This window comes from Orycteropus afer, unplaced genomic scaffold (assembly GCF_000298275.1).
Source record: "Orycteropus afer afer isolate SDZICR_OR568_19922 unplaced genomic scaffold, OryAfe1.0 scaffold00061, whole genome shotgun sequence".
Lineage (NCBI taxonomy): Eukaryota > Metazoa > Chordata > Mammalia > Tubulidentata > Orycteropodidae > Orycteropus > Orycteropus afer.
This window is the reverse complement of record NW_006921648.1, coordinates 10270475-10287504: the sequence shown is the minus strand read 5'-3', so window position 1 is coordinate 10287504 and position 17030 is coordinate 10270475. Positions and strand designations below refer to the sequence as shown.

Genomic DNA, 17030 nt, shown 5'->3' with positions numbered 1-17030 from the left:
AACTGGACAGGGGTGGGTCCTGGAGCAGCAGCAGAGAGTCTGGGCTGTGTCTTGGTCTCTCTGCACAACCCTCCCAATTCCCTCAACTGACCCTTGGAGTGTATCCAGTGTGTGTGGAGGACCAGCACCTTCTCACAGGAGGGATGCCATTTTCAGGGACCAAGCTCTTTCAAAAAATGTTTCCTAAATGCTGTGCCTATGGGGTAGCTTCCAAAAGGCCTTTACTCAAGTCCAATGAAGTCGGTCCCTCTGGAGTGGGACCAAGACCAGGTGGTGCAGTGGTTAGGCACTCGACTGTGAACTGAAAGGTCAGTGGTTTGAACCCAACACCTACTCTGTGGGAGAAAGGTGAGATAGTCTGCTCCTGTAAAGATTTTATAGCCTTAGAAACCCAATGGGGCAGATTTACTCTGTTCTTTAGGGGCGCTATGGGTCTGAATCGGTTCTATGGCAGTGGGCCTGGATTTTGGTTGAGGTGGGACCCAGCACCATTAGTGCTTTCTAAAGCCCCAGTGTCAGGGAGGCAGGGCGCAGAACCAGCGTGTGAGAGCGGTGCTTCTCAGCCTGGAGTATAGATGAGGAAGCTGGGATCTGCTAAGCATGCGGACTGGACGGCAGTCCGGGCTGGGCCTGAGGTACTGTGTTTCCAAGACGCTCCCAGGGACACCAAGCCTGCTGCTCTCTAGACCACACTTTGATTTGAGGGACCTGAATCACCATGGTTTGGGTTTTCTAGGAAGGCCTATTGGCTCTTCCCGACCAGAACGACTCAGGGCAAAGAAAAGTGTCAGACTGACAGGCTGGGAAGTCTAGGGCCCCTACCCCAGCCACCAACTATGGGGAAAAGGGCCCCAAAGACTGGGGGGAAGGAGAGGCGGTTGCAGAACATTTAGGGGCTTTTCCTCTGACCCTGAGAATCACCAGCCCTTGGTGTCTATTAAGTTAGGGTTCAGAGTCCCCCCAAGGCAGTGGAAGGTGGGAAAGCCCCTTTGGAAGCCCCATCTGGGGACAAACTGTCATTCTCGGCCATCAGGTTGGGGGTGAACTCCAGAAACAGCCACAGCTCTGCCATCTGCCACCTCCTAGGTCTGTGAGTTTCTGTTACTGTGATGGTGTGTGTTACTGCAATGCTGGAAGCGATGCCACCAGTATTTCAGATACCAGCAGGGGCACCCATGGGGGACAGGTTACAGCAGAACTTCCAGATTAAGACCAGGAAAAAAGGCCTGGGGCTCTGTTCCTGTTAATTAGCCAGTGAAAATTCTGGGCATCACAGAACACTAACCGAGACTTTGACTCACTGCCTGGGACACATCAGATCCCAGAAAAGGACTTGGTGTTGGGTGAAGCTGAGGGTCGCAGGAAAAGAGGGACCCCTCCACGCGACAGACTGACAGTGGCCACAGCAATGGACTGGAACACCAGTATCTCGTGCTGTCGTACAAGGGGCTGCCGTCGGTCAGTGTCAACTCACTGGCATCTGGGAATCACTCCACAGATAGGGAGTCACACCATTCTCCCCTCCCACTCCCCTGCTGACCTGTGCACTGGAGGGCAGAGGCCGGTGGACACCAGGCCAGATCCAGGCCTGGCATTCCCTCCACACACACCGTGAGGCCCTCTGCCAGGTCTGCTTAGGGGGTTTGTGGGCAGGTGGGCCCGGAGCTCGAGGGCTCTGCGGGGACTTCATCGTGGGTTCTGACAGCCAGGCCGCAGCAGATTCCCCTGGAGTTGTCTGTTAGCATGCACATCCCAGGCCCACTCCAGACGTGACTCTCCAAGGCTGGGCCTGGGGAACTCGGGGATCAGAGACTTTTGGGAAACACTGACCTTCTGTAAACCCTGAATGTGGTGACCCAACACCAACATTCATGCATTTGTTCGTTCACTCACTCATTCCACATTAACATCTACAGCCGTCACTAACCCACACTCACGCCTCTCCCAGCACCGTGCTCCCGTCTCCCCAGGTCCACCTCTGAGCCCCAAGCGCCCCTTGCCTGACAACCCTTTTCTCACCCAGTCTCCCTCCCATCTCCGCTCCAGGGCTTTCTCTCGTTGGCCGGCTTTCCGGGCCACCTCACTGGCCCATTCCTCCGCGAGCCCCGGGCCCAGAACCCTCCCACCCCGCCTCCGCTGGGACCCGAGCCCACCCCCACCTCGCGACTGCGCTCTGGGCCGGCGTGCCCCGCCCCCACCCCACGCGCGCTGAGGCTGCACCTCGAGCGCAGGCTCGGGCCTCACTGGTCTGCGGACCCCCGCACCCGAACCCCTCTGCGGCGAGAGGGGAGCTGAGCCTCGGGCCTGGGCTCCAGGTGGGCTTGGGAAGATGAAGCAGGTAGGGCGGCGGGGATGCTGGCGCGGGAGGGTGGTAGCGTGGATGGGAGGAGCCAGCCGGAGAACCAGTGTGGGGAGGGGGGGCGCTGAGCCCGGAGGCCCGGACTGGGCTGGACCCCCAAAATGGAACCTGCGGAAGACGAGAGGGGCCTGGTCAGGAGGGTGGAAGGGCTTCAGATCGCGGCGGGCGAGGAGGGCCCGCAGCACTGAGGGATGGCTTGGGAGCCCAGCAAGGTGCCCGGGGAGTGGTGGGCGGGTGGGGTGGGGTGAGGTGTGCAGCCCAAGGCGGGGCTGCCATCGGCCTTTGGTGTGTCTCCCCCGCCCCCAGGCCCTGGTGGATGATACTGAAGATGTGTCCCTCGACTTTGGCAACGAAGAGGAGCTGGCCTTCGGGAAAGCCAAGATCAGGTACAGTGGACACAGGTTGTTAGGCAAGGATTTCCTCAAAACTGCCAACTCATTCATTCAGAATTTGTTGCACACCTACTGGGTACCAGGCTGGGGCTAGGGACACAGTGGTAACCCACCAGACAAGGTCCTTCCTATCCCTGGAGTGTGCAGTCTGCCAGCACTGACACCCAGTACGAACATTGTTCATGGTCCCACATCAGACAGAGCAGGCAGAGAGAATTAGGGTGTGACGAGAGCTGGGAGGAGACCCAACAGGATGATGAAAGAGAAGGTAACTGGGGAAGGCTACCTGCCTCCCCACAGTCAGAGAGGGCCTCTCTGAGGAGCTGATGTTTGAGCTGAGACTGCGTGAGAGAAGCAGCCAGCCATGGGAGATCCGGGGAGGAGAGTGTTCCGAGTAGAAGGCAGTGCAGGTGCAAAGGCCCCGAGGCTGTGCTGGAAGGTCAGAAAAAGGTGAAGGGGACAGGAGTTGACAGGCTGGAGAGGCAGACAAGGGCTGGAAGTCTTGTTCTAATCCCTACTTCAGTTTCTATCAGACAGACATAGTGTCTGGTTCAGCCGCTGCCTGCCTAGGCCATTAGCACCCTGGAAGGCAGCAGGACCAAGGCACAAGGAATCAATGCCACATCAATGCCACTGCCGACGGCCCAGGCAGTGGCCACATCGCGGGACACCCATGGCTCTGCCACACTACCTGACCCAGGACCTGCCTCAGATCTCCTTCAGCCGTCAGAGGCAGCAGGCATGGGGCCTGGCCCCTAAATGCAATCCTTTTAAATTCTTTAAATAACCCTCAGAGTGCAGTACTTCCAATGCTTCTGTTTAAGGGAGGCCCTCTAAGAGAACTGGAATCCTGGGTCAAGAATCTTACAGAACATGTACTGAGCATCTCCGTGTGTCCGACTCTGGGTTGGCTGGGGACATGCAGCACACAGGACACAGCCCTGGCCTGTCAGAGTTGCCCAGTCTACAGTAGGGTTGCTGCACCTCGGCACTACTGAGGCTTCAGGTCAAACGTTTCTAGTTGTGGCAACCAAAAATGTTCCCCAGACACTGCTAGATATCCTCGGGGGGGGGGGGGGGGGCACAGTTGCCCCCAATTGAGAGCCACTGGTGTGGAGGGGGTTGTACGCATACCAACAGCTCTTATAACTGTGTGTTGGGCACGTGCTCTGGTCAGGGGAGACTCCCTGGAGGAAGACAGAGGTATGCTGAGACAGGTAAGGATGGGTAGGAGTTAGCTAGACTGAAAAGGAGGAAAAGGGCATCACAGAGAGGCCAGTACCTGCTGAGGCCTAGAGGTCAGGTTGTGAGTTCAGAGAGTGGAGAGTCAGCCATGGGAGTAGCCTGAGCAGAGGCTGGGCTGGACCCCAAAGGGCGTGTAAGTCAACTTCTAGCGCTCCGCTGTCCACTAGAACTTTCTCTGAGGGAGAAACGTGCCATACCTGCACTGTCCAGTGTCATAAGCACAAGTCATGTGTGAGCACTGAAAAGCGGCCAGTGTGCCCAGGACCAGACATTTTCATCTTCTATCACTTTAATTAATTTAAATTACAAGACAGATAATCCAATTTAAAAATGGGCAGAGGACACGAACACACACTTCACCAAAGAAGACATTCAGGATGCCGAAAAAACACAGGAAGAAAGGCTTGCAATCATTAGCCATCAGAGAGATGCAAATCAAAACAACAATCAGATACCATCTCACCCCAGCACTAACAGCAAAGTTCAGAAATACAGAAAACAACAAATACTGTTGAGGTGTGGAGAGACTGGAACCCTCATACGCTGCTGGTGGGACTGTAAAATGATAAAACCACTGTGGAAAACGGTATGGTGCTTCCTTAAAAAGCTGGAAATAGAAATACCATTTGCTTCAGCAATTCTACTACTAGGTATGTATCCTAGAGAAGTAAGAGCCGTGACAGGAACAGATACATGCACACTCATGTCAATCAAGCATTGTTCACAATAGCAAAAAGACGGAAACAACCTAAATGGTCATCAGTGGATGAATGGATCAGCAGACTGTGTATGTACACACAGTGGCATAGTACACAACATTAGAGAACAATGATGAATTTGCAAAACATCTCATAAATTCCTGCGTGAATTTAGAGGCCACTATGCTGAGGGTAGCATAGTGCCTAAGGCACTTGACTGCTAACCAGAAGGCTGGCGGTTCAAACCCACCAGCCACTCCTCGGAAGGAAGGTTGGGCAATCCTACTTCCGTAGTGATACTGCCTCGGAAACCCAAGGAGGGGTCGCTATGAGTTAGGGCCGACTCGACGGCAAATAACAACAACAACAACAATGCTGAGTGAAGTTAGTCAATCACAAAAGGACAAATATTGCACGAGACCACTATTGTAAAAAGTCAAGAAACGGGTTTCTCTCTCTCTCTCTCTGTCTCTCTCTCTCTATCTCTCTCTCTGTCTCTGTCTTTCTCTCTCTCTCTCTGTCTCTCTCTCTCTCTCTCTCTCACACACACACACACACACACACACAAATATTTTTGGTGGTTACCAGGAGTGGGTGGGGAAGGGAGGCTAAACCACTAACCAGAGGGTGGACACATACTAACTTGGGTGAAGGAAAAACAAGAAACCCCATTGAGCATAGCTCTACTCTGACTAAATGGGGGCACCATGAGTCAGAATCAACTCCTAAGCAACTTTTTTTTTTTTTCTTTAAAATGCACTAAGCACTGTGCTGGATACTGAGAATACAATGTATCCCTGCCCTCATGGAGTTTAGTCTTGATCATCGAATGAATTTGGTTTTCTGAGATGAAAAAAATGAAAGTAACCTTTTGTGGCTATCATATTGGAATGTGCCATCTGGGCTTTATCTTCCAGGTCAGTGGGTCACCACTGCAGGGTTTGGCACACGGCGGTAACGTGATTAGAACTGAAGGGTGGAGAATGGGTCCAGTGAGGCAGAGTGGTAGCAGGGGTTGAATTGTGTGTCCTGCCCCAGATAGGTGTTGGTATCCTAACCCCTGTATCTGGGCACCTGATCCTGTTTGGGAATAGAGTTTACTTTGTTATGTAAAAAGGAACTCTGGTGGTGTAATGGTTAAGGCATTTGGCTGCTAGCCAAGAGGTTGGTGGTTCGAACACCAGCCGCTCTGTGGAAGAAAGATGAGGGAGTCTGCTTCTGTACAGATGTATTGCCTTGGAAACCCAATGGGGTCACTGTTGAGTTGGAATTGAAACAGTGGCAGCGAGTGAATTTGGGGTTTTTTTTTTGGTGGGGGGAGGGAGCGGCATGTTACTGAGGCTGTATCAGTGGAGGGGGTGTCCTAGCCCTAATTCCTTCTGAGTTATAAAAAAGGTTAGATTACACACAGGGGCGCTCACAGGAGGGAAGATAGCTGCCACGTGGGGACTGCCAAGGAACCAAGGAACACTGGGCGAGGGTTTCCTCCCGAGCACACAGAGTGAGCCTTCCCCTAGAGCCCGGGGCCCTGAATTCGGCTGTCTAGGTCTGCGGCAGAGGCATGTCCTCCGTGGGAAGAGAATGCAAGACTGTCGTTCTCTCTGGAGCTGGAAACTGTCCCTCCATGGAAAGCTAGATTCATACTTTCAAGGCACTGTCCTCATAAAATTTTTTGGGGTCAAAGAACATGGGTTCCAGAGCATCCCCACGCACAGCAGGATCAAGCCTCCACCCAGATTGCCTGGCTGTGACTATGGTCTCAGTTGTCAGAGCTGGTTTGTTCATATGGCTTGCTGAACATTTCTTAGTGGTCTTTGTATAGCCGAAAACAAAACCCCAACCTACTGACACTGAACAATTGCTACTCATAGTGACCCTATGGGACACAGCAGAACTGCTCCATAGGGCTTCCAAGACTGTAAATCGTACAGAACTAGACTGCTGCATCTTTCTCCCACAGAGAGGCTGGTGGGTTTGAACCAATGACCTTTTGGTTCACAGCCTAATGCTTTAACTGTACCACCAGGGCTTCTGTGTACAATTCAAAAAAACCCAAACCCACTGCCATTGAGTTCCAACTCACAGTGACCCCCACTGGGTTTTCAAGCTGGTAAATCTTTACAAAAGTAGACTTTCCAGTCTTACTTCTGGAGAATGGCTGGTGGGTTTGAACCACCAACCTTCTGGTTAACAGTCAGATGCCGTAGGCACTGTGCTACCACAGCTCCTGTATAGCCCAGTTGGCATCAAATTAAGAACACTGTCCCCTGGCCTCAGATTCTGCAGAGAGTCTTGTATTAGTGGACCCAGGTCCTAAGGCAAAAAGCATGTAACAAAACCCATCGGTGCAAACCCCATCAAGTAGAGGGATGTTTTCCCTTTCAACAAGTCTAGCACATTGGATACAAAAACTGTTCCTTAAATGAGCCCAGGTGAAGTTGCTGGTATTTTTTTTTCCCCCCAAGGTGAGAGACGTAGATTGAAGCCAGTTGTTTAGGGCATTTAGCTGTTAACTAAATTTCCGTAGTTTAGAAGCCTATCAGTCTAGTAAGGGCTTAGCTTAATAAAAGTGACCAGTTTGCATTCAGTTGGTGTGAGATAGAGAGCTTTGGTTGGAGAAGTTATACTGAATGCAAAACAGTAGTAGCAAACACTGATGTAGCACTTACTATATGCAGGCAGCAGTGTAAGTGTTTCACTTGCAATAATTCAAGATTTAACCCGCATTTCTAACCTATGAGTAGATGTTGTTGGGCGCCGTTGAGTCAGTTTCAACCCACAGCGACCCTGTGCACACAGAACGAAACACCGCCTTGTCCTGGGCACCCTCGCGATCCTTGCTACGCTTGAGCCCATTGTCAAAGCAGTGGCAGTCTGCCTTGTTGAGGGTCTTTCGGTTTTTTGCTGACCCTCTACTTTACCAAACGTGAGTCCTTCTCCAGGGACTGGTCCCTCCTGAGAACATGTCCAAAGTCCATGAGATGAAGTCTGGCCATCCTCGCATCTAAGGAGCATTCTGGCTGTGCTTCCTCCAAGACAGATTTGTTTGTTCTTCTGGCCGACCGCGGTATATTTGATATTCTTTGCCAACACCATAATGTAAAAGCATCAGTTCTTCTTCCATCTTCCTTATGTATTGTCCAGCTTTTGCATGCATATAAAGTGATTGAAAATACCAGTGGCTTGACTCAGGCACACCTTAGTCTTCCAAGTGGCATCTTTGCTTTGAACAGGAGAATAGGTCTTTTGCAGCAGATTTGCCCAATGCAATACATCATTTGATTTTTTGACTGCTGCTTGCAATGGGTGTTGATTGTGGATACAAGTAAAATAAATCCTTGACAACCTCAGTCTTTTCTCTGTTTATCATGATGTTGCTTATTGGTCCAGTTGTGAGGATTTTTATTGTCTTTATGTTGAGATGTAATCCATACTGTAGGCTATAGTCTTTGATCTTCATCAGTAAGTGCTTCAAGTCATCTTCACTTTGAGCAAGCAAGGCTGTGTCATCTGCATATTGCAGGTTGTTATGTAGTCTTCCTCCAATCCTGATGACACATTCTTCTTCATAATAGTCCAGCTTCTCAGATTATTTGCTCAGTTTTATAGACTGAATAAGTATGGTGAAAGATGTAACACTGACACACGCCTTTCTTGATTTAAACCATTCAGTATCCCCTTGTTCTGTTCAAACACCTGTGGGCTGCCTATGTTCAGATTCCTCATGAGCACAATTCAGTGTTCTGGAATTCCCATTCTTCACAGTGTTATCCATAATTTGTTATAAGCCACACAGTCAAATGCCTTTTCATAGTCAATTGAAAAAGCAGGTAAATATCTTACTGGTATTCTTTGCTTTCAGCCAAGATCCATCTGACATCAGCAATGATATCCTTTGTTCTAAGTCATCTTCTGAATCCAGCTTGAATATCTGGAAGTTCCCTGTCAATGTACTACTGCAATCTCTCTTCCACAAAATTTTACTTATGTGTCATATTAATGATATTGTTCAATAATTTCCACATATCACCTTTCTTTCCAGTCAGTCGCCCAGGTAACTGTCTCCCAGATTTCTTGGCATAGACAAGTGAGTGCTTCCAGTGTTGCATTTGTTTGTTGAAATATCTCAGTTGGTATTTCAATCAATTCCTGGAGCACTGCTTTTTGCTAATACATCAGTGAAGCTTGGACTTCTTCCTTTAGTACCATCAATTCATGATCATATGCTACCTCCTAAAATGACTGAACATCAACCAGTTCTTTTTGGTATAGTGACTCTGTATATTCCTTCCATCTTCTTCTGATGCTTCCTGTATCATTCAGTATTTTGCTTGTGGAATCCTTCATTATTGCAACTCAAGGCTTGAGTTTTTCTTCATTTCTTTCAGCTTATGAAATGCCAAACTTTCTTCCCTTCTGGTTTTCTGACTCCAGGTCTTTGCACATTTCATAGTAATACTTTACTCTGCCTTCTCAAGCTGCCCTTGGAAATCTTCTGTTCAGGTTGTTCATCATTTCTTCCGTTCACTTTACTCTACATTGAAGAGCAAGCTTCAGAGTCTCTTTTGACATCCACTTTGGTCTTTTCTTTATTTCCTACGTTTTTAATGACTTTTTGCTTTTCATGTATGATACTCTTGATGTCGTCTGGTCTTCAGTCATTAACGTTCAATGCGTCAGACAGACTCTTGAGATGGTCTCTAAATCCAGGTGGGCTATACTCAAGGTTGTTCTTTGGCTCTCATGGATTTAATTTGCTTCAACTTTAACTTGAGTATGAGCAGTTAGTCGTCTGTTCTACAGTTGGCCCCTTGCCTTCTTCTGACTGATGACACTGAGTCTCCATCATGTCTTTCCACTGATGTCATGGATTTGATTCTTGTGTATTCCATCTGGTGAGTTCCACATGTACAGTTGCCTTTATGTTGTTGGAAAAGGTATTTGCAATGAATAAATAATTACCTAACCAAACCCAACTCTTTTGGTTCCATAGTGCCACTCTGACAAGAATATACCACAAATGGGATGGCTTTTAACAAACAGGAGTTTATTCTTAAAATTTGGAGGCTTTAAGTCTGAGTTCAAAGTGCCAGGCTCTAGGGGCTCAACCTTGGGTTTCAGCTCTGCCTCTGGCTTCCAGCCCACTGAAGCTGGAGGCTTTTCTTCACTCAGCTGCTAGGTGCTGAGGCTGACAAGCCCAAGGTTGACAACTTAAAAAAGGCACAGTCCCGACATTACCAAACATCATGGCAGGCCATTAATTCAAGTTGGTTAAAAGGTCCCAAGATTGGCAGAGCATGGCAGGCTGCTGAACAATGACATGGCTACATGCGGGGTTCAAGCATGCCATAAGCTAGAGACCGTTCCCCAAGGCTTCTCCTTATATACAGGAAGCAGACCACAGCCCTAAGGCAGCTACTCAGCTGCTCACAGTAGATTCCACCATGGAGTTGATTACCAGTCTCATGGGGAATACTACATCTAGCTGCCCAGCCACTCAACCAGGTCCAGCCAAGTTGACACACAAATTTAACCACCACACCAACCCACTGCCATTGAGTCCATTCCAACTAATAGCAACCCTAAAGGACAGAGCAGAATTATCCCCATAGGTTTCCAAAGCTGTAAATCTTTATGGAAACAGGCTGCCTCATCTTTCTCCTGCAGAGTGGCTGGTGGGTTTGAATCACTAACTTTTTGGTTAGCAGTCCAGTACTTTAACTACTGTACTCCCAGAGCTCCCAAATAAGTCATTAGTCTTGCAAAATTCTATCATGCAATCTCTGGGGTCCTTTCTATCACCAAGGTGATATTTTCCAACTACTGATCCTTTTTTATTTCCAACTTTCATATTTCAATCACCAGTAATTATCAATGCATCTTGATTCCATGTTTGATCAATTTCAGTGTGCAAAAGTTAGTAGAAATCTTCAATTTCTTCATCTTTGGTGTTAGTGGTTGATGCATAAATTTAAATAATAATCTATTATCTGGTCTTCCTTGCAGGCGTATGGATATTATCCTTTCACTGACAGCATTGTACTTTAGGATAAAACATAAAATAATCTTTTTAACAATGAATGTGACACCACTCCTCTTCAATTTGTCATTCCCAACACAGTAGACCATATGACTGTCAGACTCAAGATGGCCAATACCAGTCCATTTTAGTTCATTAATGTTTAAGAGATTGATGTTTATGTATTCCGTTTCATTTTTTGACAACTTCTCATTTTCCAAGATTCATACTTCATACACTCCATGTTCCATTTATCAATGAATGTTTGTAGCTGTCTCTTCTCATTTTCCTAGATTCATACTTCGTACACTCCATGTTCCATTTATCAATGAACGTTTGTAGCTGTTTCTTCTCATTTTGAGTCATGCCACATCAGCAAATGAAAGTCCCCAAAACTTTATTCCATCCATGTCATTTATGTCAACTCTCCTTTGAAGAGGCAGCCCTTCCCCACTTGTATTTGGTGTGCCTTCCAACCTGAGAGCTTGTCTTCTGACACTATTATCAGACATTATGCCATTGCTTTTCACAAAGTTTTCATTCGCCAATTTTTTTTAGAAGTAGATTGCTTAGTACTTCTTCTGAGGTAGATAATATTATCAGTTCAAGGTTAAAGAAATTGAGACAAAAAGGGTTGAATCACTTGCCCAATATCACACAGCTATTCAGTTTCAGGGAGGGGATTTGAACCCTTAAATCTGGATCTAGAGTTTTCATGATGATCTCGCATTTTACATTACACTCTGCTTAGGGGGCAGATGCTCACACTAGGAGAGAACTGTGCTGACCCCACCCCAGAGTGGGAAGAGCAGACTTGAGTGTCTATCTTATGCTCCCCTGGGTACTTTGGGGTGTCCTGGGGTACTTTTTTCATTTTGCAGACCAGAGTGTAGAACTGCCCCAACTCTGTAAGGCAGGGTGCTCAACCTTAGCACCATGGACATTTGAGGCTAGATCACCCTTTGCTGTGAGAGCTATCCTAAGCATTGCAGGTTGTTGAGCGTCAATCCTGGCCTCTGCTCACCAGATGCCAGGAGCACCTTCCTTCAGGGTGTCAGCCAAAAGTGTCTCCAGACTTTGACAAATGTCCCCTGGTCGAGAACCCTGATTTAGATTATTCTCTCTCTTTCTCAGTCAGATTTGGGTAGGTGAAATTTATATCTGAGAGGGCTCAGCAGACTCCCAGAGCCTGTGTAGATGACATGGACACAAGAGAAGCTGGTGGGTGGGGTACAGGGACGGGGAGTGGGGAGATGATGGGGGAGATGACAGTGGAGATGATGGTACAGATGACGGCTTGGTGGCTGCCCGTCATTCTGGGAAATCAATAGAATTCTCTCTCTCTCTCTCTCTCTCTCTCTCACACACACACACACACACACACACATACACACACACTATGCTCAACTCACCAAGGAGAATAACAGCTTTGTTTTTTCTTTGTTATTATTCTGGGAGGTCTGATCAGGACCCCTCTTCCAGACCCCATCCCCAATTCCTTTGGGGGATAAATCATGCTGTTCCCCCTTAATTCTCTAAAATCTATTTTAGATTTTAGAGCTGACTGTTTAAGTAAGGCCCTTGATAACTGGGAGGATGAGGGAACTAGACAGATTTCAGTTCTCTTTGATTAGGGCACAACATTACCAATTTTGAAATTAACTCCTTGCAGTTACCACAGCCTAACTTCCCCTTATTTATATTTCTTGTTGACACGAAATTGATTGCATAAGCAGAGTCACTGATGGGAGAGTTCTGCTGAACTGAGACCCACAGCATCCGGAGGGCATTTGGGGACAGGGAAGGCACACTGGTTGGGTCCCTTGATGTTAGAGATTGGACAGCAGCGTGGCTGCATGGACAGTGTATTTAATTCACTTGTTCGGTTATTCCAGGGGCTCTCCAACTTGGCACAGTCGGCACTTGGGGCTGATCGTTCTGCTGTCGGGGCTGTTCTGTGCACCCTGGGACATTCAGCGGCATCCCTGGCCTCTCCATCAGATGCTAGGAGCAGTCCCTGAGGGTAACTGCCCCAGGCATGGCCCAGTATTTTCATGGGGGGGCACCATCATACCTGGTTGAGGTCTGCTGGTTTGTTCATTCACTCATTAAATCAACAAAACTTTCACAGACCTTCGTATGCCCAGCACTATTCTAGGGGATGCAGGGAGAACCAGATAGGACCAACCCCTACCCTCTTGGAGCTGACATTTTAATTAGGGAGAAGACAATAAACATAAGCAAATATATAAACCAGGTAATTTCAGATAGTGCTAAGTGCTACAAAGGTAATATGATAAGAGGGGTCCAGGTTTTGTTTGGAGGAAATGAAGGGGTCAGGGTGAGAGATTCAGGTGGCCTGGACTGGCTCAACTCCAGGGACATGCTTGGAACTTGGTCTGTATTGACCTTAGTCGAAATTCTGTCAGCTGCCTATCTGGAACCCCTGCAATTAAGGAAGAAAGATGGTTGAAGGTGGTGGGTCCTGGATATAGGTGGGTGGGTGGGTAGGGGTCAGCTTCTTCAGGATCCCTGAGGGAACTCAAGTACATGATTCAGGACCTTGGGCTCTATCCCTGTAGGTGCTGATTCGGTAGGTGTTCAGAAGAGTATGAAAAGCTGTGATTGTAATGTAGCATAAGGGACTTGGCGTATTTCCCTAGGTTGTCCATTTCTAAGTAGGAAATGCTCAGAATGATTCAACAGCGTGTGTGTGTGTGTGTGTGTCAGTGTCCTCACTTCCACTGGGGGTGTGTGGATAGTTGATTCCAGAACTTATGGTGGTTACGTTCTAGAAAGTTGCAGCCAATACTGAACCATTGCTCCTGGGAAAGCATAGGGTTGGGTCCTTGTGAACCTCTGGTCACAGTGTCAGCTGACCAATAGATAACCCTATTTTATGTGCATTCCTCTTTAAAAATAGCTTATTTGATACACAGCACACCTTGTTTTATTGCACTCTGCTTTAATGTGCTTTGCAGATACTGTGTCTTTCACAAATTGAAAGTTTGTAATGACCCTGAGTCAAACAAGTCTCTTGGTGCCATTTTCCAATGGCATGTGCTTGCTTGTGTCCCTGTGTCACATTTTGGTAATTCTCACAGTATTTCAAACTTTCTCATAATGCTGTTGCACACTTAATAGACTAAAAAAAATGTGTGACTTGCTTTATTGTGATACTTGCTTTATGATGGTAGTCTGGAACCAAACCACAGTGTCTGACATGTGCCTGTACACTGTTGATTGGTCAACACTGAGCCTGTGGCCAACAGAACTATAACTCGTGCCTGAACGAAGCTTATCCAACACACGTTTCCTCCGTAAGGCACATCACAGCCACCTTGTACTTAGAAACACCAGCCAACACTTTAGCACTATGGTTGGGGGCCATTTAAAACAGCAAATTCACCAAGAAAAAGCCCCAAAATGCAAACAACAAGGTACTAAATAGACCATGCAAAGGACACTTGTTACAGTCAGAGCTGAAATAAGAAGGCAGAGAGTATCACCGTGTTCAACCTGAGTGGAGCACGTGCGTGTCGCGTGACTCAGTTTGTATCACTCTGGGCATGTCCATGAATCACAGGGAAAGCCTGTAAGGACTGATTTTTGTGTCACCAGTACATTTTAGCAACAAACATGGAATCCATGAATAATGAAGGCCAACTGTGCATTGCAGCCGGGCTTGGCCGTATATTCTGGCCCATGAGCTCAGTGACAGCTCCTCAGTAGAGACAAACAGAGCATTCAGGTTGGAACCCCAGAGGAAGGCCCCTGGGGTGGCCCTTCTGAGCCCTGCAGCAGCCTCTTCCTAGGGCACTCATCCCCATTCATTGAAGGAGGAGACTCCGAAGATGACTCACAGACACCAATCTCGCTAAGGGATCCCCGCCATCCTTCTGCACTGGAATACGAATGCGTTCCTCGCCTGGATTGTAAAACACTTCAGAATGGAATTTGCAAAATGACCATCACTACACCAAATCGAAGCCACAGACATGTTCTCTTAGGCCAGGGTGGTATTTTAAATGAATTTGAAAACATATTTAAAAATTGAGAACTGTCATCTCCTCATCTGGCTGTCGGATTTTAAGCTAAAGCACCCAAGGAGAACAAGTCCTTTCTAAAAATAAGACAGCTTTCTGTTGCTGTTTCCCACCATTTTTGTGTGCAACACTCATTACTGCGAGGCCTCATTATGTTCAATGAAACAAGGTCAGAGATAGACTTGATATTATAAATAAAAGACTAAAAACTTGAAAGAAAAATTGAGAACTGTCACATTAAAAATCAGGATTGCTGGCTGCTTCTGGAAAACCACTGGAGCTGGGAGGGTGGGCGAGAGTTGCATTGTGGGCCCTGCCCCCTCTGGGTGAGGCTTGTGGGCACCACTGAGGCCTAGCCTCACCCAGCTGGGTGACTTAGTTCCCCTCCCTGCTCAGCCCCATAGGCACCTGAGTTTGCAGTGCCCCCATCCCCCCTTCCCAGTAAGGAGACCTCTTCCTCCAACAATAGCATTTCTACCACTCCCCAGTGGGACCAGGGTTGTCTGAGATCCAGGGTTGGAGTTCCTCCTTGATTTCTCCCCAAATGTCTTGGACACACCACTGGTGACTGGAGCCTGTTTGTGGGAGCCGAGTCTCATGTCAGGCTGTATATGTGGGCATCTGAGGCCACCTACCCCACGTTCCCATGCTCCCAATCACTGCCCTCTCTGCCCCTAAATTTGTCCTTTAGATCTTTTTAAAAATTTTTAATTAATTAATGTTTAAAATTGACATCTAATTCTTATCATCTTCTTTAAAATGTGCAATTCGGTGCTCTTTCGTATATTCCAAAATTGTGCAACCACTGCCGTTCGGTCAATTCCGACAGTGACTCTAGGAAACAGAGTAGAAGTGCCGACAGGGTTTCCAAGGCTGTAATATCTAAGGAAGCAGGCTGCCACATCTTTCTCCCACGGAGCGGCTGGTGGTTCAAACTGCTGACCTGGCTAGCCGCTGAGTGCCTTAACCACTACACCACCAGAGCTCCTGTACAGCCACTACTCCTCTCTGATGATGGAACATTTTCCTCACCTAAGTAAGAAGCCTTGTGTCCTCTGACCTTATGCCTCATGGCTGCTAAGAAGCGTTCCCTGCTCTGAGTGCAGTGCCCCCCTTTTTAGTTCCCACAGAACCCCCATCTGTCGTAGGCCCAGTGCTCAGCTGTCATGTCCACCTCTTGGGTCCCCACCTTTGTTAGACAGCGATAGATGGCTGCTGTTGAGTCCACTTTGACACATGGCAACCTTACGTGCAGCGGAACAGAGCCTTCCCTGGCCCTCTGTCGTCCTCTTGACGGCTGGCCTGTCTGAGCCCACTGTCGGAGCTGTTGTGTGAATCTGTGCCACTAAGGGTCTCCTTCGCCCTTGCTGGCCCTCTGCTTCACCAAGCGTGATGCTCTCCAGCGACTGATCTTCCTGATAACATGTCCAAAGCTGCTTTCATTGGCTGATTTTTGAAGGAGATTGCCGATTGCCAGGCCTTCCTTCTAGCCTGTCTTTGTGTGGAAGCTTAACTAAAACCTGTCCGACCAACCAGCCACAGGAAACCCCGCGGCACACAGTTCTACTCTGACACACGTGGCTGCCATGATTCAGAGTTGAGTCGACAACTGGTTAACCTTTGTTAAAACATCAATCAACAGCCAAAAGCCTTGGGAACAGCCTGCCCCCTACTCGGGCCTCTCCCTCCCCTTGCTCTGGGACATCTGCAGCTAAGGGGTTCGGAACCTGAAACAGCTGGCGGGGCCCTCCTACTGACCATTCTGATTGGCTAGCGTCCACATCAATTCAGTTGTTGACTATTTGATTGTTATTCTGACACTCTTCACACTGTGTTGAACTTTCCCCCTCACTTCTTTACCCCCCCCCCCCCCCCGTCACTACCACCACCACCATCCCCACAAGAAACGTCTCTGAGGGCAGGACCTGGGCTGTTTGCTCCCTGCAATTCACTCAGGTATCCATGGTGCCTGGTGAATAGGAGCTGCTCCGTAAACGTGGTGGTATTGCTGCAAGCTCAGTATATTAAGTTTATATATTTTATATATTTCTTAATTTTGAACATCAATTTTAAAATATTTATATCAAAGTGTGTGTCGCTGAACAACTGAAACTACAGTTTCAAATTTCGCATGCGTGATGGTTTTGTGCATACCAGATTAATCGGCAGACAGAAATACACAGACAAAGTGATTCCAAAACATACTGCTTTCAGTGTGTCGGGACTTTTTAGCAGTTGATGAAACCCCAGACGAAGGAACCATAAAATAAA

General features: G+C 47.9%; 1 protein-coding gene across 1 annotated transcript in view; it reads left to right on the top strand.

The window, feature by feature from the left end:
- Window positions 1-2329: 2329 nt before the first annotated feature.
- The window catches only part of TVP23A (trans-golgi network vesicle protein 23 homolog A), a 54718-nt gene continuing 40017 nt past the window's right edge, over window positions 2330-17030 (top strand). The window contains exons 1-2 of the mRNA XM_007939728.1: window positions 2330-2338; window positions 2666-2745. Coding sequence (XP_007937919.1) covers window positions 2330-2338; window positions 2666-2745 — 89 coding nt within the window. The remainder of the gene's footprint in view (window positions 2339-2665; window positions 2746-17030) is intronic.